This window comes from Canis lupus, chromosome 6 (genome assembly GCF_003254725.2).
Source record: "Canis lupus dingo isolate Sandy chromosome 6, ASM325472v2, whole genome shotgun sequence".
Classification (NCBI taxonomy): Eukaryota; Metazoa; Chordata; class Mammalia; order Carnivora; family Canidae; genus Canis; species Canis lupus.
This window is the reverse complement of record NC_064248.1, coordinates 18,750,153-18,775,208: the sequence shown is the minus strand read 5'-3', so window position 1 is coordinate 18,775,208 and position 25,056 is coordinate 18,750,153. Positions and strand designations below refer to the sequence as shown.

At 59.4% G+C, this 25,056-nt stretch overlaps 2 protein-coding genes across 7 annotated transcripts in view; one reads left to right on the top strand and one right to left on the bottom strand.

Annotated features, from left to right (window-relative positions):
* The window catches only part of KATNIP (katanin interacting protein), a 195,083-nt gene extending 189,701 nt beyond the window's left edge, over window positions 1-5,382 (top strand). For all 3 annotated transcript variants that reach the window (XM_025415663.3, XM_025415662.3, XM_049111268.1), the window contains 5 exons: window positions 624-763; window positions 2,505-2,606; window positions 3,079-3,239; window positions 3,329-3,417; window positions 3,935-5,382. In XM_025415663.3, the coding sequence (XP_025271448.1) occupies window positions 624-763; window positions 2,505-2,606; window positions 3,079-3,239; window positions 3,329-3,417; window positions 3,935-3,993 (551 nt within the window). In that variant the 3' untranslated portion in view covers window positions 3,994-5,382. The remainder of the gene's footprint in view (window positions 1-623; window positions 764-2,504; window positions 2,607-3,078; window positions 3,240-3,328; window positions 3,418-3,934) is intronic.
* Window positions 5,383-11,615: 6,233 nt separating this feature from the next.
* GSG1L (GSG1 like) overlaps window positions 11,616-25,056 on the bottom strand; it is a 202,376-nt gene continuing 188,935 nt past the window's right edge. For all 4 annotated transcript variants that reach the window (XM_049111267.1, XM_049111266.1, XM_025415665.3 and 1 more), the window contains 2 exons: window positions 23,924-23,991; window positions 11,616-12,166 (listed from right to left, as the gene is read on the bottom strand). In XM_049111267.1, coding sequence (XP_048967224.1) covers window positions 12,069-12,166; window positions 23,924-23,991 — 166 coding nt within the window. In that variant the 3' untranslated portion in view covers window positions 11,616-12,068. The remainder of the gene's footprint in view (window positions 12,167-23,923; window positions 23,992-25,056) is intronic.

The following is a 25,056-nucleotide window of genomic DNA, read 5'->3' as shown; positions in this document are numbered from 1 at the left end:
CAGCCAGTGTCCTCTGAGATCCCCACAGCGATTCTGGGATGGGGGGGCTTTTATGCCCATCTTCCAGACGAGGGAACAGGCCCCGAGATGTGACTCGCCCGAGACCTCCCAGGTCAGAAGGCAGAGCCAGAGCTGGAACTGGTTCGTCCGACCCGCCGTGATGCCAGCACTCGAGTGGCCGTAGCCGGGCCAGGCTCCCCCAGTGCTTCCCGTGGCATCGCAGGGCGGTCCCCGCATGCCAAGGCCACACCCAGCTGTCCCCCAGCAAACCTTCACAGGGTGCCCTCCCCTCCCCAGAGTGCCAGCCACAAATTCTGTGTCTGCCTCCCACAGTCCCGTGAGACCACGCTCTGTCCAGCCGTCGGTCCGCACGGCCGCCTCCCTCGTCCGTGAAGCCCCCCCACACCCACACCCACACCCCCGTCGGCCTCCGTGCTCATTTTCCCCACAATGTCTCGTTTGGCTGTCACTTGTCAGGCTGCCCCAAGCAGCAGAGGGCCGTTCTGCTGCCAGCCCCGGTGTCCCCCAAGCCACGCCGTCAGCATGACGAGGCTGGTGGCCGCAGAGTGGCCCACAGCGCCCAGCACACTGCTTTGGGTTATGGCAGCTTAGAGGCTCCCCAGATATCGCCGCCTTCCCCGACAGCGTGAACTCGCTGGAGGGCGTGTGCGGGGACGTCCGGACCCCCGACAAGCTCATCGACCAAGTGAATGACACCAGTGACGGCAGACACATGTGGCTGGCTCCCATCCTGCCGGGCCTGGTGGGTTCCCGGAGGCTCCCCGCCCCGGGGGGAGGAGGGGACAGGGAGGGGGGGCTTTGGGTCCTTGGTCGCGGCGACTCGTCTTTCTTCCAGGCCAAGTTCATCTCCAACAAATCAAAATGGCCATGGGCTGTCAGGAAGGCACAGGTCTTCGCTGACACATCTGACGGGCACTCTTCGGGCCGGCAGTTCTTTCTCTTTGCGCTTGGGGTGGTTACCGCAAGGGGTCACGGGAGAGAGGAGGGCCCACGTAGGGCTCTGGGGCCGCCCTGCGGCAGGCGTCCGTCGGTCCCTGCGGGCAGTGCTGTCCCCTGGCCACGTCCCCTGTGTCTGCTCCTCCTTGAGGCCACGGGGCACTGGACCCCAGCCCTGCCCCCTCTCTGGCCCCAAATCCGCGGGTCAGCTCTTACAGTTTCGCAGATCTCAGCCCCTCCTGCTGGTTCCGCTTGTCACTTGGGGACCTGGGGCTGGGCCTTTGAGCCCCCCCTCCCCCAGGCCTGGCTGATGTTGGGGGAGAGAGAGAGGAGACAGGCCGGGTGGGGACAGGTGGGTCCAGCCCCGCGCCAGCCAGATGCCTGGTGGAGAAGTGCAGCAGGCCCTAGCGCGTGCGTGTGACCGCTGAAGGGTCCCCTTCCCCTCCCTGTGACTGAGCAGGAGGACGAGGAGGTGTATTTTCCTCTCAAAACACAGAACAGGGGCAGCACCAGCAGCTCCGTGTGGGAGGTTCTCCACAGTGTCCCCCGCCCTCCCCAAACCCTGAGCAGAGGCTGGGCCCACCCCTGCCAAGGAGAACCCCGGGGGTCTCTGGGCCTGAGACGGGGGCCCCCCTGCCCACTTCTGGTGTGAGGCAGTGTGTCCAGCTGTCACAATCCCTGCTGGACTCAAACATTTGTATCTGCTTGAGCCCCATGGGCAGCTGGGTTTGAGGACCTCTTACTATTTCCACGGCACAGTCAGAAGGCCGACCCTCCCCCGGCAGTCCCCCCACCCCTGCAACCCACGACAACGACAACCTCCGAGGCCTCCTGCCACCTGGGGCCTGGGGCCAAGCTGAGCCAGCAGCCTGCGGCCGGCACTGGATGCTCATTGCTGTATTCTCTCTCACAGGGGGTCCCCTAATACAGGAGAGTCTCTGTGGGGACCGTGGGAGGGTGGCGGGGGGTGGGGGAGGCCGCCAGGTCTGACCTTCCTAGCTGCTCCTGCCACTCATCTGGACAGCCCCCTCCCCGCCCCCCCCCCCCCCCCCCCCCCCCCGCAGAGGTTCAAAGACACGGGCTATCTGCTGTGCTTCTCATTTATGACTGGAGAAAGGACAGATCGGGGTCAAGGCGGTGCTGACCGCCCGGGGACAGTGCTCCTTGACTCTGCACCCGCGGCCTGCCCCTTTGGCCCGGGGAGCCCCGCGCTGGGTGTCGGCCGACCTGGGGGAGACAGAAGGGCCCACCCAATTCTCTGCGGGTATTTAAATGAGGGCCACGCCAGGCCCAAGAAAACAGGCCCTCCGGGAGCCAGGCGGCGAGCAGTTTGTTGCAAACGCAGCCACACGTGACCAGACTCAAGATGGGCTTCCAGGAGACGGGAGGCGGCGGGAACCCCAGCGCCGCAGCCCCCGGCAGGCAGCCGGGCGCCGCCTCCAGCACCCACCGGGGCCAGCCCCTCCCTGCCCGCGCCCGGCACCCCCCGCCCCGCCCAGCGCCTGTTCCCAAACATGCCTGTTTTAATGAGTTCTTGTCTCTGACAGGTGAACCGAGTTTATGTGATTTTCGATCTGCCCACCACCGTGTCAATGATCAAACTGTGGAATTACGCAAAAACGCCCCATCGAGGGGTGAAAGAGTTTGGCGTGAGTACTTATCAGCTGGGTTTTTCGAGATAATTATGCTCGTTGGTAATTAGGCTGCCGGCAATTATCATTTGTCGCAGTTTGATTTACTTCTCTCTGTTGCCACCTTAGACACAAATGCCTGGTTCTCAGAGGCAGGGAAATTCGCCATCCCATCGTGAATTCAAAACCTACTCTGAGTGATTTGAATCATCACCCTGAAAACCAGAAAGTGGCTTTTCTTTTGCAATCATATTGGTCTAGGGAACCTGTCACTCGGGGAGGTGACCCTGGGGCAGGGCGAGCGGGGCCCCGGGAGGCCAATCGCAGGTACCTTCCCCAGTCGTGAAGGCCCGAAATCCCAACGCCGGCCAGGCTAGCCCACGACGCTCCCAGCAGTAACATGCTTTGCCCAGGGCCTTGGGGCAAAGGGGACCACAGGGGACCCTGGGCCGGCCCCACTGGGTGCAGCCCCTCCTCTGTGTCTGTCCAGCTCCTGGTGGATGACTTGCTTGTGTACAACGGAATCCTGGCCATGGTGGGCCACCTGGTGGGGGGCATCCTGCCCACATGTGAGCCCACGGTGCCCTACCACACCATCCTCTTTACCGAGGACACGGACATCTGCCGCCAGGAGCGACACACGGCCATCAGGTGCGCCCACGCCCAGCCCTCAGCCTCCCCGGCTGGCCCTAAGAAGGAGATGGCCTGGGCCGAACCCTCTGTCTTCTCCCTCCCCCCAGCAATCAGGTGGAGGATCAGGACGTCCAGATGATGAATGAAAACCAAATCATTACCAACTCGAAAAGGAAGCAGGGTGCAGTTGACCCAGGTGGGTTGGGATGCTCTGCGCAGAGGCCGCCCTCGGGACTCGAGGCTGCGCGGACCAGCAGCTGGCCGCGTCCCACAGCCTCTCGCCCCTGCCTGCCCCTTGCACCCCTCTTCTCTCCCCAGGAGGCTTCCGGGGCGAGGAGGGGCTGTGGGGTCAGAACCCCAGGAGTAGCGAGGCCTGCTTCCTGCGGGCACCTGCACCCGGGCGGCCTGGCTTCCTGGGAGCAGGCCTTTGCGGTGCAGCCGTGCCCTCCGGACTCTGTGGGAAGCCAGGGGAGGGTGCCCCGGGTGAGGGCGTCCCAGAGGAGGTGGTGCTTGAGCTGCCGCCTGAGACATTCAGGGAGTTGGCCGGGCAGAGGCCTGGGGGCCGGCCTGGGGGGGCCTGCTGCGGGGGCTTCGGTCCGAGGTCCGAGCTCCGAGCTCGGAGGCTGCGGGGACTGCTGCGGGGCCTGGCGTGGGGCCGCCCTCGAGGACCGAGGTTGGGTGACGCCCTCCCCTCCGCCTGCTCCCTTTGACAGCCTTACGCCCCAAAACGTGCATAAGCGAGAAGGAGACAGTACGACGATGGCGGTGCTGACCCGAGGAGGGAGAGCCGGCGCCCGCCCCGCCCTCAGCCTGGAGCAGCCTGGGCTCCAGGGGCTGGAAGAGGGGAGCCAGAGGGCACCCGTGTGGCATGGCCTTCCTCTGCGCTCCCTCCGCGTGCCCCCCGCCCGCCCCGGGGCGCAGCAGCCCGGCCCGCCCCCGCTGGGCCGCCTCGGGTGGGTGCCGTGGCCGGAGGCCTCCCGTCCCGCGCAGAGCCTGGGTGCCCGCCCCGTCGGCCTCAGACCCCACAGGAGGGGGCGCCCGGGGGTGCGGGGAGGCTGCAGCGGAGGTGCCAACAGCTCCCCTCCCCGCCACCCCTGCCTCAAGGGCGGGCTGCTGCGGCCGGCTGGGGATGGGGGGTCATTCAGTCCCTGCCCCCCCCAATGTCTAGCCCGGACTGCTCCACCCCCTTGGCTCATCCCAGGCGAGGACGGACCCCTCGGGGAGGTGTGTCTCACGTAGGAAAGGAAGGGAGCGGGGCCCACCGGCCAGGCCGCCCGGCGCACGGGGGGGGGGGGGGGGGGGGGCAGCCTCCCCTCGGGCCCCCCTCCACGGCCCCCCTCCGCGTCCGCCCGGAACTTTGTCTGGAGGCGGGGCCCCTCCCGGTCCCTCCTCCCCGCCCGCCCCCCTTCCAGCAGCTTCCCCTCGAGTTGGAAACGTGCCTTGCACCCCCAGCCGAGTGAAGCTCCGAACGTATCTATTTCCATCGATGTAACAAGCTCGGATCAGGGACCTAATTGGTTTCCCAGCGGTGGGTAATTTCTCGTTGCAAATATTAATCCGCTGTTTCCCTGGCGCGCGGCCCGGCCGCCGCAGCCCTGGGCCCCGAGTACGTTCCTATGCAACCGCGCGCCCGAGCCGGCAAATACTTTATGGGCTTTGCAGCTTCGGCGGAGCAGCTATGCAAATGCGCTTTTCATTTGGAGCGCGGGGCCGATGGGGAGATAAGGAATTGTTTCTCCCGGAGAAGATCCATCATTCCTGTAGCTTCCAGGGCCGGGGCTTCTGTGCGCGCCTCCCAGATGTGCCGAGCGCCTGCGAGGAGGCCGCTGGGCCCCGGGGGGGGGGGGGGGGGAGAGGGGCTGCGGCTGCCCCCCCAGCCCCCCAGCCCCCCACCCCCGGGGCCGAGGAGCCAGCTCCTAGGGGCCAAACCAGCGCCGCCGCTTCTCTCCCGGCCACCCAGCTCCGTCGCCGCCCAGACCCAGCCCGGCCCAGGTCCCACCCGGGGAGCTGGCCCCGAGGCCACGCACAACCTCCGCGGCTGTTTATCATAATTGTATGCGCCGGGCAGTTTAGGAGGGGGAGAAGAGGTGCAGGCGTTAACATGTAAAATAAATTTCTATTTTTTTTTTCTCGCAAAATCAATAAAAGATGTTATTAAGAATGCGGTCTGTCGTGCAGGATTTGGGGTCAGGCAGAGGGAGCCCAGGCTGCCTCCAAGAACAGACTCCGGTGGCTGGGGCAGGTGCCCTCTCTGACCTTCCCACACCACCTGCAGCTGGGGGCGTGAGCGGGAGCGAAGCCCATACCTACCTAGGGGTGAGTTTGTGCGTGGCTCTCCCTCATGGAATCCCCATGACGGCCCTACCCAGTAGCACTATCATGCTCCTTCTCCTGCAGGTGAGACAATGGAGGCACAGACAGGTGGAGGGACTTGGCCAAGACACACAGCAGTGGAAGCCATTAGTGCACAAAGCCCAGGGTAACCCCAGGAGAGCCGAGGTGGGGTGAAGTCCTGGGCCTCTGGTCCTGGGGTTTCCCTGAGGCCCACGTGCACCCTAGAAGCCAAGGCCCCAGATGCTGGATTTCTGGGCGGTCTCGGGTTTCCCACTCCCCAACTTCCATCAGAGCTGAAGCGTTGGCGTCTGGATAAAGCAACCCTTGAGTGGGAAAGGGCTCACTTGGCGGGGCGTGGTTCTGGGCTACATCTCGGGTGCTACAAAGGAGGGCCCCAGAGAAACCCCACCCCCCTCCACTGTGCCAGGTGCAAGGTGGAGTCCTCTGGTCTGGCCCTGGCTTCCCTCTGAGATCCTGCCCATCTCAGGTGGCCTCCCCACCTCCCTCCGTGGTCGCACCTCTGGGCCAGCCCCGGGAACCCTGGAGGGGCAGGCAAGGCCATTCAGTGTTCTGTGAGGTGGGAGGCTGGGCCGGGGGCACCACAGTGTTCTGTGGGGTGGGCTCCTGGGCCAGTGATCTGCCTCACATCAGGCAGCCAGAGTCCCAGCCTGATGTCAGGGAGCAGAGCCCACCCAGGAGGACCTGGTCAACAGGGCAGTGCACATGCCTTCTCTGGGACAGAGATCCTAGGCCTCCAAGGATTTTAAGAGAAGCCAGGAAAAAAAAAAAAAAGAGAGAAGCCAGACATCCAGGTGTTCTAATTTTTTTTTAAAGATTTTTATTTATTATTCAAGAAACACAAGCAGAGGGAGAAGCAGGCTCCCTGCAGGGAGCCTGATGTGGGACTCGATCCCAGGACCCCGGGATCATGACCTGAGCCACCCAGGTGCCCTGTGTTCTATTTTTAATGTGAAATCTCACTTGTAAGTGTTGGCTCAGCTTAACCAAAGCAAACACCAAGTGAGCGACACCAGTTACCAGTCCTGCATAGCACCTCCGCCACCCTGAGTCCCACGGCGTCTCAGCATGAACCCCAGCGTCCCCTCCCTTCCCAGTCCCCATTGAAGACTACAATCCTCAGCCTGTGGCGCCCCGAAGGCCCCAGAGCATGTCCCTCCCTGGGAAGTCAGAGGAGGGAGGGGATCATTCCTGGACCCTGAGACCTCCTTGGGGTCGGCCCGGTGACCTGTGCACGCTGGGGGTGGCAGTTCCCACACTCAGCCCTGGTGGAAGAACGGAAGCCTTGCCCTGGGCGTTCTGCCTCCCACCCCCGTGTCTCAGGCCCTGCCTGCATCCCTCGCCACAGCCCTGCAGGCCTCAGAGGTGACAGTGCCCTGGGGCCCTGGCCTGGCCATCGGGCCCCAGCGGCCTGTGCGTCCAGAGGGCTCACCCGGGGGCGGTGAGACTCAAGCCTCTGGTGTCCAGTCGGCGACAGGCCCGGGGCAAGATGGTGAGGCAGATGGGGCCTCCATCTGATGGGTCTGTGACCCGAGTCCTGCGGGCTGTCTGCCTGGCCCTCTATGACATGTGGGGCATTCATGACCCGCTTCCAGGCGCCCAGCCCCCGCCGGATGGGCCTTTGGCAGCCGCGTTCTGCGAGAGTAGCCAAAAGATACTAAGGCCGGCACGTACGAAGGCCTCACCCCCGGCAGGACGCGCTAGGTTCCGTCCCTGAAGGGATACACCAGCATGACACTGAGATGTCACACTGTGCCCTGTCCCCAGATGGTCGTTGTGGGGACCCATGACCAGGGGCCAGGGGTCAAGTCCAGGCGAGGGATTTCACCTGCCACCCCTGCCCCAAGCCTGGCCTCACTCCGCGTCCTTACCTGGACGGTAGGGTGCCGGGAGCACCTGCTTCGGGGAGCTGCTCGGGCGTCCTTTGAGCACCTCCCGGGAGGGAAGACATACCCGCCACATCCCACGACACCCCTCCCTTGCCAGGGGTGCACACTGAGGCTCTCCTTGGGGCTGAGCTGGGACTCCAAGGCCCTCCAGCCCCGGACCTGGGCTCCTTGCCAGGGCAAGCGGGCACCGCCTCCCACCTGCCGCTCCTGACCTTCCGGACGCCCACACTCACCCTGGACGTTCCTGGGGGGGATTGGGAAGGTCCAAGGATGGAGGGGGGGTGCTTGGTGCAGGGGCTCGCCACTCGCCAGCCCGGCCTCAGGCGGTGGAACTCCTCCCTGCTCCCCTGGAGTCCCAGTCCCCCCCACCCCCACCCCCACCCCTGCGGGCTGTGCTGTGCAGCGGACAGGGCGGGGTCCCACACCGGGATTTCCTGTCTGTCCGAGCAGTAAATCCGCGCACGGAGCAGATTGCTTTTTCCTCTTGACTGATAGTCCCTGGCTGGGCTGAATTTGTTCCTCAGTCCCGGGGGGGGGCGGGGGGGGCTGCCCGCCAGTGCGGTGGTGCGATTCACCCACTGCCCACGGCCCCGGGCTGAGGGCTGAGCGGCGCTAATCTCCAGCCCCCACGCCGTGTGCCCCGGGCTGCACCTCCTGTGGTCTGGGGTCAGGAGCTTTGCTAACTCAGCCGCTCAGACACCACTTTTCCGGATTCCCGCCATGGCCCCGAGGGGCCCCCGGTGTCCTGTGGGCACAGCATCGAAGCCCAAAAGGAGCCTAGAGAGAAGCCAGCCCAGCTGAGCCCGGGCGTCCCTCATGCCCTCACCGGTCCCCGAGCACCACTGGGGAGACTTCTCTCATCCTGGTGCCCCCGCAGCCTAAGACCCACCATCTCTCCCCAGGACCCGTGCAGTCCTGTCTCTGGTCACCCTGCCTCTGCCTCGCACCCCGTCTCCCAGGCCTCCCCCCACACAACCAGGAGGAACTTGCCCAAATGCAGAGCTGACCGTGGCCTCCTCTAAAAACCCTCCCGCCAATGGCTCCCTGTGAGTGACCTTTCAGGTGACGGCCACACTCCTGGCCATAACCCACAGGCCTCACCGGCTCTGACCCCTGAAGACCAACTGCTCAGCAGCAGACTCCATGCCCTCCCCTGGAGCCCAAGCACTGTGTCCTGTCAGAGAGCCACACACAACAGTCCTCTCGACCCCAGGGCCTTTGCATATGCTGCGGCTGCTACTCATCCTCCCTTGCTGCTCCCTTCAGTCTCTGTAGCATGGCCCTTACTGAGAGGCCTGCCCTCACCGTTTCAGAATAAATCAGGCACAGCACATCTCACACTTGGAAGTGATATTTTTGTTGTTCAAATGATTTGAGTAGTCTCTGTCTCCTCACTGGAAGACAGACTCCATGAGGGTGAAGATCATGTCCTTCTGACTCTCCGTGGCCATAAGTGCAGGTCCCTGGTGGTCTCGGGATTTGAACTAACTCCACGGCCTCTGACGCCTCACTTCCTCCCCAGGGGATGAGCCCCGCCCTCCCCCCCCCCCCCCCCCGACTCGGGGTGACAAGTCAGGCCTGGCTGCTGCGAATGGATGCCCATGAATCAAGCTGACATTTCCATTACCTGAGGGGGACAGGCATGTGGCCGGGAGAGGTTGGTGTTGGTGAGGGGGGCCGGGATGACTGCTCATCACAGCCCCCAGCCAGAGAGGGAGGTCAGCCCCGAGACTTCCTGAGGCCTGGGCCTGCCCGTTAGCCCTCAGCTGGGCCCCCAAACCCCCTGCAGCCAGGGAGGGGGCACGTGAGCAAACAAGAGGGCAGAGCCGCACTGCGGGGCCTCGAGCGTGTGCGTGCACGGGGACGAGCTCCAGCTCCCTGGGGTCGGTGTGTGCACAGAAGCACAGGGAGCGTGGATACAGGGACGCTGGGTGCGGGCGTCCAGGGCAGACCTCTCCACGCACAGCCAGGCCCTCCATCCAGGTGGACGTCCCCCTCCCAGGAACTCTCAGGAGGGACCCACCGGGACCACCCTCGGCCTACCTGGCGTGCTCCCTCTTACCTAAGAGCAGCCTTGTTGCTGCTGGCCCCGTGAGACTGAGGCCCAGCTCGCCCTCTGCCCAGCAGGCCCGGAGGGGCGGGAGGACTGAGCCGGGGCGGCCCCAGGCGCCTCCTGGCCCGTGACGGGGTAAGAAAGGCCTGTGCTCGAGCCGTCCGCGTACCATGATCACATACCACTTGCACGATTATTTATTGAATATTTTTCAAGCCAGCTCTTTGTCTTTTTACTTAAATGCCTATTTTGGTTTCATCCTAAGCGATAGCGTCTGTGAAATCATGACACGAATGTGCCCGTTATACATTTGTTTTTCCTAATACACATTTACATAAACACAACTATTAAAATAGATTAAAATTTTTGCCCACGTGTCAATTAAAATCATCTCCTAGACTTCGGTGGTCCAGCTGCCAACGACAGGAGGACCCCGGCGGAGGATAAAGAGCCCCAAGATGCCTGGTGCCCTGGGAGCCCAGCCCCACCCTGTCCTCAGTGCTCTCTTCCCAGCCAGAGGCCAAAGCCCAAACTCCCTGTCCTGACGCTCCAGATCTTAGGCGGTGGACCCTAATCCCCTCCCAGGCCCGTCTCCCGCCCCACACAGTAGGTGCACAATGTTTACCGACTGGATGGAAAATGGATTAATGAATTACTCACTTGATTAATCAATGCATGCATGAGTGAATGAGCACACACCTCCATGTGCGTGTCGCCCCGCACCTGAGACTCAAGCTACCTGAACCCGCCCCTGCCCCAAGCCTGGAATCTGAGAGTCTTTGCCCCCCACTTCCCTCCACACCTGCCATCTAGACTGTTGTAAAGTTCCTATAATGTCCCAACTTTCCTCCTCTATCTTCATACCTACCTGACATCTAGGTAACCTTCAGGTCTTGGCTTAAACACCTTTTTGCCAAAGGAGCCCTCCTGACCACCACCTCCTCCCTCCCGCAGCAGGTGCTGCCTTTGGAATCCCATAGACCCTGACTTTTCCCCATCAAGGTAAGAGCAAACACCAACAAAGCCAGGCTCTGTTCTGAACACCTCACAGGCATTAGCTCAGTGAGCCCTCGGGACGGCCGGCTGTAAGAGGTAGGTGTAAGGATTGTCCCCATGTGCCCACGGGGATGAGGCACAGAGAGGTTAGGTCACTTGCCTAAGGTCTCAAGTGGAGGAGCCAGAATCGGAATCTAACCCCAGGCTGCTTGGCCCCAGAGCTGGGCCCCGCGACTCATCACACGCTGCACAATAACCATCTGTCGAGCAATCTATCACACCCATCTGTGAGGACAGGCACCCTGTCTGGATGGCTCAATATCCTGTCTCAAGTGCTTGGCACATAGTAGGGGCACAATGAACCGTATCACTGGCTAGATGGATACGCAGATAGGTAAATCATGAGGATGGGTCATACACAGAAGGAAGATGGATGGATGCCAGACACAAGGACGACGACTGCTAAGTGGATGATGGATGGGTGATGGACAGATGATGGATGATGGGTGGATGGATAGATGGATGGATGGATGACAGATGATGGATGGGCTTAGGGAAGGATGAAGAACATTCTCTACTTGGGGGAAAGCTCTAGAAATCCTTCTGGAAAGGGATGAGGCCTCTTAAAGTCCTGGTTCTGATCCCAACCCTGCCATTCACTAGCTCTGTGATCTTGGGCAAGTTACTTCATCTCTGTGACCCTAAGTTTCCTCATCTTTATAATAGGATGTTTCCCCAGGCATCGAAGCCCTAGGGCTTTATGTAAAGGTAGCTCCAGACACAAGGGCAAGGGTCCCCATGGGGTCAGGGCAGCTTAGGGCCTGGCTTGAGGGCCTCCCAAACTTCCCACCTGCCTGTCCCACCCCTACCGTGCCCACCCTTGGGAATCCAAGGCAGCCTGCCAGCCTGGCTCTGCCCTGACCCCAATCCCCAGGCCCAGCCTCCTCTCTGGGCTCCCTCCTCCCTCCAGCACCTCAGTGTCTGGCCCTGACCCCAGCACACGTAGCTGTCTCACCTTCAGGCTCCTTGAGGACCCGACAGGATGGGGCCGTGGGGGGCAGCCACAGCCCAGAGAGCAACCGGCCTCCACACATAGCAACAAAACAGGTTCAACAAGCATTTATTGTGCCCCTGCTGTGTGCCTGCTGTGTGCCCCCAAGGTGGTGCCAGCGCCAGGAAGCCGCACCCACTCCCTGCCTGGCGCACCGCCGGGCACCCCCTGAACTTCCCGGCCGGCCCTCAGAGGCCAGTGGCCTTGTCCTTCCTGGCGCCCCAGCTGCACCAGACAGGGCGCTGCGTGTGACGGTGGCAAGAGTCAGGAGTTGCTGTCTCACAGTCGCATGTGCAGCCCTGGTCATTCCCTCGGGCCACCCCGGCTCTGTTTCCGGGGCCCTGAGCCCCAGGCGGCAGTGGGAAGGGCAGGCCTGGGTCTCCCACACAGGCCGGCTGAGTTCACAGCCCATGGGCCAGGTTTCCGGGGGCACCAGACCGCTGGTCTTCTGGCAGGGGGCCGGTCCTGGTGACAGCTTGAGGTCTGGGGGCCAGGCCGGGTCTCAGTCACACCCAGTGCCCCAGGACCCAGCACTGACGGTTCAGCTCTGGCATCTCCTGTGCAGAGCTCCGGGGCCAGGAATCTCCCATGTGTGGATGGTGTCCTGCCAAGAGACAGGTGGTCAGTGCTGACAGCCACCTCCTTCCATCCACGCGTCCACTGGCCACCCGCCCCCAGGCCTTCCAGCGGCCCTCTAATCCCCCGACCCCCCGTCTGTCAACCCACATCTAGCCCTCTACCACCGGCTCACCACCCCGTGCCCCCATCACCCACCCACCTAGACAGCACCCGCCAATGTGTCCAGCACGCCCTCCGACACACTCCTCGCACCCACAACCCACCCCCACTCATGCACCTCCCCCCGTCAACACAGCAGCGCACCTGCCCTCACGCCGTCCACTAACACGCCAGCAGCCCAGCTTCCCGCAGCCACACCTGCCTGTAACCCAAAACATCCTCATCCCCCCCACCCTCCACCTCCCCGCCCGCTCACCTCTCCCCACCCTGCCGCCACACCCACTAACTCACCCGGTGGCCCCAGCCACCGGCCCTCCATCGTCCTGCCCCCACCTGCCCACCCATGACCCCCCATCCAGCCCGGCCATCCTGGAACCGCCCCCCACCCCCCACCTCCCCGGCAGGGCTTCCCCGAGCTGCACCGCATGTCTCCACATGTTCAGGAGAACTGAGGGCACACGATTCCCAGCCCCGTCCTGACGTGACCCAAGGGGCATGTGCTCAGAGCGTCTACGCGGCCCCCAGGCAAGGCTCCACCACCAGGCCTGTGCCCTGGGCTCGGGAAGCCCGCCTTCTGCCTCCCCTCGGAGGCCTCCTTTGCGGCCTCGGACAATGCCGGAATCGGGGCCACCCTCCCACCCCCAAGACCTGCCAAACCATCCTTGTACTCCTGGCCATCAAATCCTCAAGGCGCAGCCCATGTGTCCCCTCCGACAGGAAGCCCCCCGGACATCCCTGGAGCCCACTGTGTCTCCCTCACGTTGGAGCGCCCCTCCCGGCAGCACTCCCCAGAGGAAACCAACAGTGATGGAGCGTCCACGGTCTACACCGACTTGCCTCTGGCCTCCCAAGCTGTGAAGTAGCTACGACCCATCTTACAGATGAGGGAAGGGAGACAGCGAGGATAAGCAGCCGCCTTCGGAGTCACAGCTATGGGGGAGCCAGACTGAATCCTTATCCTCCTGATTCCAAACTTCCGCAGTAGAGACACTTGTTCCATGTCGTTTGGTTGTGTTTCTGCTCTGAGCTCTAATGGAGGCTCAGATATTCTTGTCACCCTTTGGGGTCAGACGGGCTCCTTGTAGCAAGACCCTTGGGGTGGGAATTCCTGCTGACACCAAGCTCTTGCTTGCACACCTCTAAAGACAGACAGCTCATTACTCTTCCTCCACCCCCAGGGCAGCTGTGACTGTTGGGAGAGTCTTCCTCAAGGCAAAGGCTGGAAGGCCACGGTCAAAGGGGAAGATGGTTTTTGGGGTTTTATTACTTTGACTTTTTTTTTCAGTTTTTAATATTTACTGTTACTGCTTTGCTAATTTTACTCTATTTTTTAAAGGGTGGGGAAATATTTGGCAAACATTCTGGAACCATTTGGCCTCTGGGAAAACATTTGTTTTGGCCTCAGCCACTAACAGTTGCATTCTTTGGAAGAATGCTGCCAAGATATAGGTGTTTGGATTTTTTTTTTTAACCTAGAAGCAAATATTTGATGTGCAGGAAGGTTTGATTGTTTTCCTAAATGAATATTTAAAAGTGATAGTAGCTGCAATGTTGACATTGCCAACAGGCCGAACCCCGGAGAGTTTGTTGGAACAGAGAGAAAGTGATCATGAATTTTGAGGGAAAAGGAAAGGGCCATGATCCCCATCCTTCTTGGAGCTAAAACCAGGCTCCTCATCCCCCGGATCCAGAGGTGGATTTGTCGCTGAGCACTGGGACCCTCCTTTCTTATTCAGTCTCTGGGGAGGGGCTGGGGGCCCAGAGCCACTTGTAGTGGAGAGTGGGGAGCTCTGTCCTCCCCATGTCTGAGGGGTGACCCGCAGGCCACCACCCTTCTTCCTGTCTCTCTACTTTTGGGTGAGGTCCTAGCTGGGGGTGGGGGGAGGGGGAGCACCTCGTCCTGTAGATCGGAGAATACCATCTCAACGTGTCTACTAGGCCCAGCCGAACGGCATAAATGGGCGAAGCAGCCAGAAGCAGCCATTCTTCAGCTCTGGCCAATTGTTGCCATGGAGAATGTGAGCTCAGATCTTCCAAAAAGTTCAGAGAAGCTAAAAATCAGAATTTCGAAATAAAATCTCCTGGCTTTTCAATACTGACAACTGAGGCTTTTAAAACATTTACAACCGGGACCCCTGGGTGACCCAGCGGTTTAGCGCTGCCTTCGGCCCAGGGCGTGATCCTGGGGTCCCCGGATCTAGTCCCGCGTCGGGCTCCCTGCATGGAGTCTGCTTCTCCCTCTGCCTGTGTCTCTGCCTCTCTCTGTGTTTCTGATGAACAAATAAAATCTTTTTAAAAAAATCAAACATTTACAACCATCTGTGGGCTGAGTAGCATCTCTTCCCAGCCCGCATCCTGGTTCCGTGACTCTGTGCCGTGGCTTTACACATGCTGGTCCCTCAGCCCGGTGCCCTTCCCTGCTGTTTCCTGGCTGAAGCATCCCATGACCTCCCAGGCTTCGCTCCCCACTGTGACCCCATGACATGCTGCAGAGCTCTCTCCCCTTGGGCTTGTCACTTTGTATAGTGAGGGTCCCCAACTAACCTGGGGACCCCGTGCAGGCAGGGACTGGGTCTGCTTCCATCCTGGAGCCTTGGGCCCCCAGCAGCTGGCCAGGCACAGAGCAAGTCCTGAGCTTTCCTATCACAAATGAAGAAAGCAGGCAGGAGGAGGTTGGAGGAATTTCCAAGCCTGGAGAAGAAGCTCGGCCGGCCCTTATGAGAGGCTCCTTGGTATCTCTCCTCTTGTAGATACGGGCTTAGGGGGAAAAACTATGACCACTTCTGGCAGTCAAAGGTTCAGATCCAGGCTGCACAGCTTATAAGCTGTGTCACCATTTTTTTTTTTAAAGCTGTGTTACTGTTGCCAAGTTCCTTCTCCTCTCTGAGCCTGCAACGGATGTGAGTTACAAAGGGTTCAGCAGGCCCAGCAGAAATCCTTCTGGAAAAAAAAAAAAGAAATCCTTCTGGAGATCCTACTAGAAATCCTTCATCATCCGACTTCAGATAGATGCAGAAATAGCCACATGCCAGTACTGGAGGGGGCTTGGGTTCAACCACTTCTCTTCACAGATGGGGAGCCACAGCCCAAGGGTGGAAAGAGCTCTGTCCGGGCGCCGCTCAGAGGGTTGGTAGCTAGTACCGCGTTTCAAATTCCCTTGGAAGCAACCAGGCTTAGCAGAGTACTTGGCCCAAATGCACATGAACATTTTTAATGTCCTATCCCTTCCGTCCTAACTTCTTCATCGTTCAGCGGGAAATCACTGTCATGAACTCCCCCAGGGCACCAGGATCCCCAGGGGATTAGCTCTCAGCTCTGCTGAATTGTGTGCAGTCGCATCTTCTGTTCCAGGATGGATTCACTGAGTCGGAAGGGCCCTTGAAAGCCCAGACTGGCAGTGCCACCGCAACCGTGTCGCAGGGGAAATGGGGGCACGGCACTTAGACGGGATGTAACGCGTCCAAGGCGCTCTGAAGCTGGTAAAGGAATTGAAGACGGTGGGCAAGCGGCTGGTATTGGTGATCTGACCCACAGCAGCCCCGCCCCGCCCTGCTGTCCAGGGGGTGACGGCCTCCCTTGAGGCCTCGGGGCCCAACCAGAGCCTACAGTCAAGCTGGCCCACCTCGAACTCTTTCCTCTAGAAAGAGACGGTTGAGGGGCGTGATGGAGAAATGAATGGAGGCTGGCGCTGAGGTGTCTGGCTTCGGAGGCCCTTGAGCTAGTGGCACCATCATCCCTTTGCCCTCCTAAAATGTTGCCACCTTGGCGAGGGCCCTACAGCTGCTTCTCCAAGTCAACCCTGCTCTGTAAATCAGGATCCTAAGGGCACTTCAGAGACTCTGGTGTATTTAGTAAGAACCAAATCATTGACACGATTCCTCCCAGGTTCCCCTACTGAGCTGTATGTCAAACGTGAGGACAGAGACTAGCTGTGCTACTGCTCATTGCTGTGACCCCAGCACCTGGCTCAAATCCATGTGGAGTGCCCATAACGTAGATGCGTTAAATGAACGAACAAAGATTTGAGAAGAAGAGCAGGTGTGTGTGAGATCCACGTGGAGGGGAGGCTGGGTTTTGTGGTCTACCTGGGGGCCAGCTTGTCTTAGGAGATCAAATGGGGGCCCCATCCTTGTCCTCACACACGTCCATCTTCTGGGGACTCCATGTTTCTGGACCATGACGTGCTCTTCATCTGTTCTCCACACTCGGGATCGATCGGGTTAAGTTCACTTAACCTGCCACCTCTCCCAGGACCACTGACTCCTTCATTCTCTTATTAGACATTTGTTGGGCACCTACTGTGTGTCAGCCTCCACAGCGGGTGCTGGGTCTGCAGACATGAGTGAGACACCTGCTAGCACTAGTGAGGAAGACAGACGCAAATAGGAGGAAGTGACAGGAGCACACGCGTCTACATCTCTTACAGGGTGGCAGGAGTCATTCACTGCGCCTCATGTGCACTGGCCCATTTAATGCTCAGAAATATGAGCGAGGTGCCATTACTATGCCCATTTTACAGATGAGGAAAGTGAGGCCCAGACAGGTTAAGTCACTTGTCCAAAGACCCACTGCTGGATTTGAACCCAGGCAGCTCCAAAGGCTGGGCTTGTAACCATCATCAAATCCTACCTTACAGACATGAACCTCAGGACAGGAAAATGCTGAGAGGAACAGGACCACCTCTGGCAGGGGGGTGGAGGGGGGCTGGCTGGCATCCCCGCACATTTGAACTAGACCTGGAAAGCACTATGAAAGCTCACTATTGCATGGGTAGGGTTTGTTTTTTGTCCAGCAAAGGAAGGGAGCAGGTCTTTTCAGGCAGAAGGAACAGAGTGTGAAATAGGTTCTTGGCAGGTAAATGAGGTTTTCAAGAGGTGTGAAAAACCTAGCACTGTTGCTGGCTGGAGGGAGCGAGAAGGTTCATGTGGCTAGAAAGCCGGGCACCTGCAGCTGGCGAGGGGAAGCGGGGGGCTGTGGTGCCCGGCAGCCCCCTCAGGGGGGACAGGGTTCATCCTGCACCTGGGGCCTCCACCTTATCATCAGACTTACCTGATGCAGATTCCTCAGCCCTGCCCCAAATCCAAAAATTGGAATCTCCAGGGAAACTTGCATTTTCACAACTGCCCCCAAGTGCTTCTTAGGAACAGGTGCCATGGGAGCAACTGCCCTGGGCAGAAATGGTCACAGACAAGAACAAAGGCAAAGCAAGTGGCCCAGATCTGTGACCACAGACACACACCAGACAAATGGTGGCCAGACAAATGACCTTGTTTTTCTGAACCCAAGTATCTTTCCCTATAAATGGAAATACTTGTCAGAGCAAATACTGCAGGAGGACTAAGTGAGCTAATGTCCCTCATTCGCCGGACATGTGCCGAAGACAGACAATGGGCTAGGCACTGGGGCTGCCGTGCAGATGTGGCGATGAGGCCCCTGTCCTCAAGACATCTCCATCCTAGTGGGGAGACGGTTACAGAGAAGGGTCCTGAGAGCGACAGGTGGCTGCGAGATGAAGTGGGGATGGGGGTGGGATGGGGTGAGAAGGCCTCTGCGGGCATGTGTGGGACGGGTCAGCACAGTGCCTGACACCTGCCAGGGGAGCCACCACAGGAGCTTCTGAAGCTAGGAGGAGGGGATGGGGGGGTGGGGGACAGGACCAAAACTGTCTTAGGAGGATGGATTGAAGAGAAGCTGGCCCTAGAAGCACCAGTTGCCATCCAGAAGCCACCAAAGAGCCCAAGCAAGGGACAAAATGCAGACGTGCTCCTGGCTGCAACTTCAGAGTGACAGGTGCTGGCTCGAGGCTGAGTACTGCTCAGAAGCCGGTTTGCAGGGCAGCAGAAACAGCATCACCGGGACCCATTAGGAATGCAGATTCCCAGGCCCCACCCAGCCCTCTTGAGCAAGAAACGCAGAGGTGGGGCCTGGAAATCCGCATTTTAGGGAGTCCCCCAGGTGATTCAGATGTGAGCATCGGCCTGGATCTCACAGCCCCCAGGGCCCGGGTCTCAGATGTCTCCAAGCCACATACCCGCCTGGGTGCTCAGCGAGTTGGCATCGATATTTATTTCAGAAATATTGTCTGTTTCCATTTTAATAAAAGAAGCAGACTTGAGCAGTACTATATTGGATCTGATTTTGATCTAATAAAAATGCCAAGCTGCTCTGGACCCAGGGAAGTCTTCCTTGAAATTCCCTCTGCTATTTTGAGGGCAGCAGCGGCAGAGACCCATCCAGACGGAGCTCCCAGAAGCCACCTCTGCACCCGGCAAGTGACAGCCTCTTGCCCAGCCCGGCCCGGCCTTACAGACACACCTGGCAAAATCAAAAGCTTGTCTCGGGCATTGAACTTGACAGCTGCAATCAGCTGCAAGCCCCAGTTGCCCCCAGAAGGAAGATGCAGACACCTGGACCAGATGGCAGCATCACCTCCATCAAATGTCACATCTGATGTGCTCCCGAGCTAGCTGATGGCACTGCAAAGGCCCAAAGGCAAGTTTCAAAAGCAAACTCTTTCCTCAGGAAAAAGAAATTGTAGCAGAATCCATATCACGGTAGCCCAAGGAAAAAAAATAGCGACTTCCGGGGCAACTAAGATAACCACAAGTTCATGTAAGCATTTACGGAAAAGTGACTGCTCTGGTGGGAAATGGTGGGAGAAACTTGGGAGGCAGCAATTGAGCACCTGTTGTGTGCCACACACTGTTCTAGGCTCTCAGATCAGATGCAAACAAAACAAGACAGGGGGCCTGTTCTCCTAGAACAGAGGAGGCCACCAAACAAAAACTGAGTACGTAAATACAAAAAATAGTTTCAGAAAGGGACGGGTGCCATGAAGGAAAGAAAACAAAGTGATAATGAGGACAGTGGGAGAAGCCGGTGCAGTCAGGGTAAGCTTCTCCAAGCAAGCCGTCTTCTGGCTGAGACTTCAAGGTGAGACGAAGTGAGCCATGCAAGGATACAGAGGGAGAGCATTCCGGGCAGCGAGAGTGGCAAATGCAAAGCCCTGTGAGGGGATGTTTTGGATGTTCTAGAAAGAGAAAAGATGGGGGGGGGGGCTGGGTTGGAATGAGAGAAGGGAGAGTGAGAGGAGCTGAGGGTGGGGGTTTGGGAGCCAGAGCAGGAATGGCCTCGTACCCAGAGGAAGGAGGGAGATGGACACCCGAGCTGGGCTGTCTCCCCCAGGGGACCAGAGATCCCAGCAAGTCAGGGTGCCTTTCCACACCTCACTCGTTCCGTCCCCACAGAAGTCATCAGCCCTCCTTCCTGGGGCTGCAAACGGCTGAGCAGAGGCCCGCACACAGTAAGCCTTTAATAACGCGGGCTCGCTGACATTCCTCCTCCCCCGTTCCTCCTGCCCGATAGTCAGCCCACCACGAAATCCGAGCAGCTGTTCGGTGCAGAAATATTGCAAAACTCGACCAGGCATTTCCAAAATATTTTCTTGGCCAAAACCCCACGAGCAGCTAAGAGGCTGCATTTTGGAGATGGTGCTGTTTCCCCAGGTGGCCTGAGGAGGCTGCTTTCCTAGCCCACGAGGTCTGCGAGGACCAAGTCCACGTGTGGCTGGGCCCGGAGGCCCTGGACCCTGCCCGGCGACTGGTAGATGCCTGTGCCCGGCACGGGAGCCACCCACCGACATGCGGCAGCTCACACTGGTGGCCCAGGGTTTGGGCTCTGGGGCCAGAGAGGCTGGGTGCAAATCCCAGCTCTGCCTCACTTTCCCTGCCTGTAAAATGGGACGGTGTTTAGGACTAAGTAAGTGGATAAATGCAAAGTCCTCAGAACACACACCAGGACGAGATAGCAGCAGACCTGAGGGGGTGGGACTGAGTTTTTCTTGTTGACTATTTTTGTAATCAAGTCCAGGAATCTGTAGCGCTGTAGGACTGTACCAAGCTGGATCACCCCTGGCCAAAGATCTCCTCCCTCTCTGGCACCTGGCACTCACCGCAAGCCCGATGAGGGACCGTGCCTCTGCTGTCACACCGACCCCTGCACTGACCCCACTTCAGCTCTGGCCACACGATCCAGCCATAGTCAGGAGCTCTCCCGTCCAGGAACACGCCTGGTTCACCCCCGTATTCCAGAATCCAGCAGAGGCCCAGTCTAGAGAAGCATCTTTCATAAAGATGTGTTGAATAGGGGATCCCTGGGGGGCTCAGCGGTAAATTTAGCACCGCCTTCGGTCCAGGGCCTGATCCTAGAGACCCCGGATCGAGTCTTGCATCGGGTTCCCTGCATGGAGCCTGCTTCTCCCTCTGCCTGTGTCTCTGCCTCTCTCTCTCTCTGTGTCTCTCATGAATAAATAAATAAAATCTTAAAAAAAAAAGATGCATTGAATAAATGACTTTCCTGTGGCCACAGGAGCAGCCATGGCAGGGTAATTCAAGTGACCGAAGCCAACTCCTCTGACAGCTGACGGAAGCCTCCAGCGCCTCTGCTGGCCCCGGGGGAAAGACTGCTGTCCCCGGCAGCTGGGCGACCTGGTAAAAGACACACCTGGCAGAGGTGCCGTGGGATCTGAGGCCCCTTCCTTCCTGAGGCACAGGGAGGTGGCAAATCTCCGGGGGCCGCTGACAGCCCTGGGCAGTGCCGTCCTCACCTTCCCCCAGTCCCAGGGCGGTGCATTAGGATCGGCTGCTTCACTGCCTCTCCCCACCCGCAGCGTGCTCCCTGGAGGACCTCCTCAGCCTCAACCACCTCCCTTCCCAACTCTGACACCGTCCAACATCACCCGGACAAAGCACCGCAGCCCCACCAGCCTGTCCTCTCCATGCTGGGTGCTCGGGGCCCCCAGGCCCTTGACGGCTGGAGCAAGCTTTGTCCCCTGGGCTCCTGGCCGCCCGCCCTTGCTCCGAGCAGACAAGCAGATGCCACGGGTGCCCCCTCGGCCAAGCGGACTGCTGACCTCCACCTGCCCCAGGGGGATGCAGGCACCGCTCCGTGGCCCGGCCACCCTCAGGGCCCGAGCAGAGCTGCAGCCGTGGCTATGCGGGTAACTCCGGTACGTGTGCTCTGCACTGGCCGCCCCGGGCCCCTCAGCAGGGTTCAGGGCACTCGCCTCCATCTCCCTGCAGGGGCTGCCTCCCCCACTTCTACTTGTGTTTTCTGGGATCACCCAGACAGGTGCTTGCTGCTGAGTCCTTATCTCTGGACCTGCTCTGGGAGACCCAATGAAGACATTCTGATGAATCTTCCAGCAGAGAGCTCTTGAGCGCACCCGCTCTCACCTTCACCGCCGGAGGTCAGGCCGCGTCGCCTCTCCTGGGAATGGCTACGCCTGCACCTAAGCTGCCCGGCCGGCCTCTGGCCTCGCACCCTCCACCCCTTCCCCACAAGACAGATGGACGCAGGGACGCTTATGGCCGGATAGAGAGATAGATACGGGACAGACAGACAGCCGATACAGTCCCAAGTACAGACTAAAGGTAGAGATCGACACACAGACACAGATGAACAATCTGGGTAGGTCTCGTCCCTGCTCAGAATGGCCAGCCCCCTCCCACGCTCCTGCCCCTGTGCCCCCGCAGCCCCATCTCCTGCCTTCCTGCCTTCCCACTGCTCCCCTTGCTCCAGCCTCGCTGGCTTCCAGTCCTGGCTGCTCCTGCTTTGGGGACTTGGCGTTTGCAAGGCTCCGCCTGGAAGGACCTTTACTGGCTGGTTCTCAGTTTTTCAGGCTCCAGTCAAGAGGTGGCTCTGCAGGACCCTGCCCCATTCCCTCTTCCACCACACGCTCCCTCTGAGCACCTGACGGTACCTGAGGCTGTCTCGTTTCTGAGCCACTTCTTACTTTCTCCCTCCCCCTAGGCTGTGAGCCCCACAAGGCGGAGGCCTGTCTGCTCTGGTTCACGGCTGGTCTTCAAGGGGATGGAAGATGGACTCTCTGCAGGCCGTTGACCCGCATGTGAGGGCACCCGATGCTCCTTTCGTGAAGGAATGCTGCTTGGCAGATGACTGGGTGCCAGGGCAGGGGTGAGGGCCGTGGGAACGGGGCTGGGCTCTGGGGGAGGGAGGTCTGCAGTTCCCCCAACCCTGGGCATCCTCATTAATTCCAGGGCTTGCTCTTAGAGCCAGACTGGGTCCCTCCAACTCTTTCTTCATCCTTGGGCTTCAGGGACTGGTAAGGTTGCCTGCCCATTCTGCAGGGAGTGTGGGGAGGCTCAGGCCCAAGCAGGAGCTGACGGTGCTTGAACACGTCAGCGTTCTCAGTCTTTATCCCTACTACGTGCTTCTCGAGCCTAAGGGATTTCTCCACCCCCACCTTCTCCATGCCCTGGGTCCTGAACCCCTCCTCCAGGAAGCCTTCACCCCAGCACAGACACCTGGCCTGCAATCAGTGGGTGAGCCCAGCACCCCCTGCGATGCCACCCCGCATTCCTCGGGTGGGTGACTCTTGTCTTGGTCATCTCACGGGGGTGGCACCTCCTACAGGAGCCTCTTCCTCCAGAGTGAAGACCAGACCTCTCCTCTTGTCTTCCCAGGCCCCTCACTCCGGGCTGAGCCACTTCTTGGTCAGTTCCCGGGATCATGGGATTTGGGGTTAAACAGACCTGAGTTCAAGTCTCCACTGTGTCCGTTCGGATATCCCCAGAGCCGACCCTGAGGGAGGAGCTGGAGAGTCGGGGAGATGTCAGGAGGTGCAAGGGAACTGGGTGTAGGGAGGGAAAGCAGCAGAGATGGGGAGGCCGCCAGCCCAGGGAGGGCTGTGAAGCCCGCCACACCGGTCTCTAGCCGTCCAGGGGACCATGCAAAACACATGCCTTGGAGCAAGCCCACTCCCGGGGACGCAGATACCGACCCCTGGAAGGCACAGGACCTTCCTAAAAGGTCTGAGAGATGTGGGTGGGGCGCAGAGAGAATCTGCTGGAACTGCCCTGCCACGAGTAGCAGAGCTGTGTGACCTTGGGCAAGCTACTCCACCTCTCTGAGTCCAAATTTCCTCACCTGCAAAGTGTGGTTCATAGTCCCAGTTGTCGGGGCTGGGGGCTGGCAAGGCCAGGAGACCAGGCAAGAAGAGCCTGGGGTGCCGTGGGGTGTGCGGGGGGCACGCGGGGCCTCGTGCGGGCTGAGCTGAGCTGCTGCTGTTTTAACTTTAACCTCATGTCGGCTGCTTTTCTGGCTGGAGCAAGGCCCTCTCTCTCCTTTCACCTCCCTTCTGCTTTCTGGTCCAGGCATTTGTTTTCCTAATCGGTGCCCTCGATTCTGTCTAGGGCGTCCCCCACAGTGAGGCCTATGAAGTCCATGCATTCTGGGCTGCCAGGAGCCTCCCCAGCCCAAACACACGTGGTCCACTGTCACCTCCCTGACTTGGCGAGTTGGACTGGGGAGCTGTTCCCTCTTCTGACCAACACCCAGCCCAGCCTGGCCTCGAGCTGAGGCTCGCTGGGCTGCCCTGAAACACCCAACGGCCCCTCACTTGCTTAGCATCCCATCTCCGCCATGAGAGGACCAAGGCTGCCGTGTGCAGAGGACATGCTACACCACGATGCCAGCCTCAGTTTCCCCATCTGCAGAGTGTGTCTGTGGGACCAAGCAGGGGCGCAGGGAGAGATTGGACTGGCTCATCTCCAGGCTCCCCTCTCCTCGGACGGCCCGGGCTCCTGCAGACGAGGCCACTTACGGGCAGGGTATCTCTCGTGGCGACAGTCTAAGCGGAGGTCCTCCTCGTGCCCATCCCCCTTCTCGATCCTGGAAAGAAAAGGACCCAACAGCCTGTGTGAGACGGTGCAAGCTGAGCTGGCACAGACCCAGGACCCAGAAAAAAATACAGCCTTTTTTCCCTTTGGGAACACTGTGCAAAGCCACCCACGCCGCCGCCACCACCACCGCATGGGCGCTTTACCACAACCCTGTTAGATGGACACCATTATCTCCATTTTGTTGATGGAGAAGCTGAAGCATCAAAAGCTAACGTGACCAGCCGAGGGTCACACAGCTAAGAAGTTAGAGGCAGAAGAGGGATGCAAACCTGCGTGTTCTCAGAAAAAGAGGTTCCATTACGTGCAAGTGCTAGATTAGAAATGATGGTTTGATGAAAAAAATTATACGCTGATACGCACAAAAGATTATTTGACAGAATATATACCAAAAGGCCAATGGTAACTGACCCTAGATAAGGAGGATAGAGGGATTAAATCTGGAACCTTCTTTTTGCTTACCTCTATCCTCTGATTTGGGGGCAACGGACTCCTAATAACTGTGTCACTTTTCTTAACTAAATGAAAACACTTCCTCAGGGCATTTCTACATATAAATAAAGCCACGTCTTCTGACTTCTGGCACCGAAGGTTGGAAGGTTGGAAGGTGGCTCCTTCCCACCAACACGTGCAGCTTCCTTCTCCTCTGGCGTCTCAAGATGACTACAGCTCCTGAGGGGGCTGCAACGGTGTGGCAGGGATGCCAAGCACAGAGCAGTGGCTGACAAGGGTCTGGGTGGAGGCAGCCACAGACCTAGACCCTCGCCCTCACCCCACCACAGGTGGGGCCCGGGGAACGGGCGGGGCCATGTTCCCACACAGAGCTCGTCCCTTCGTAACCCGAATAAGTCACGGAGCTCCACGTGGTCCAGGTGTGCATCACCTTTAGAGGATCACAATCTGGAATCTGGTCCCCAGAAGTAGAAACGATTCCAATCATTATCATATCTGCTGAGCAACACCAGAAGTACTCCCAATTCTGTATCTGTGGCCGCACGGTTTTATATCTCTTCAATTCCTCTTTGCCTTTTTAAAAAGATTTTATTTATTTATTTGA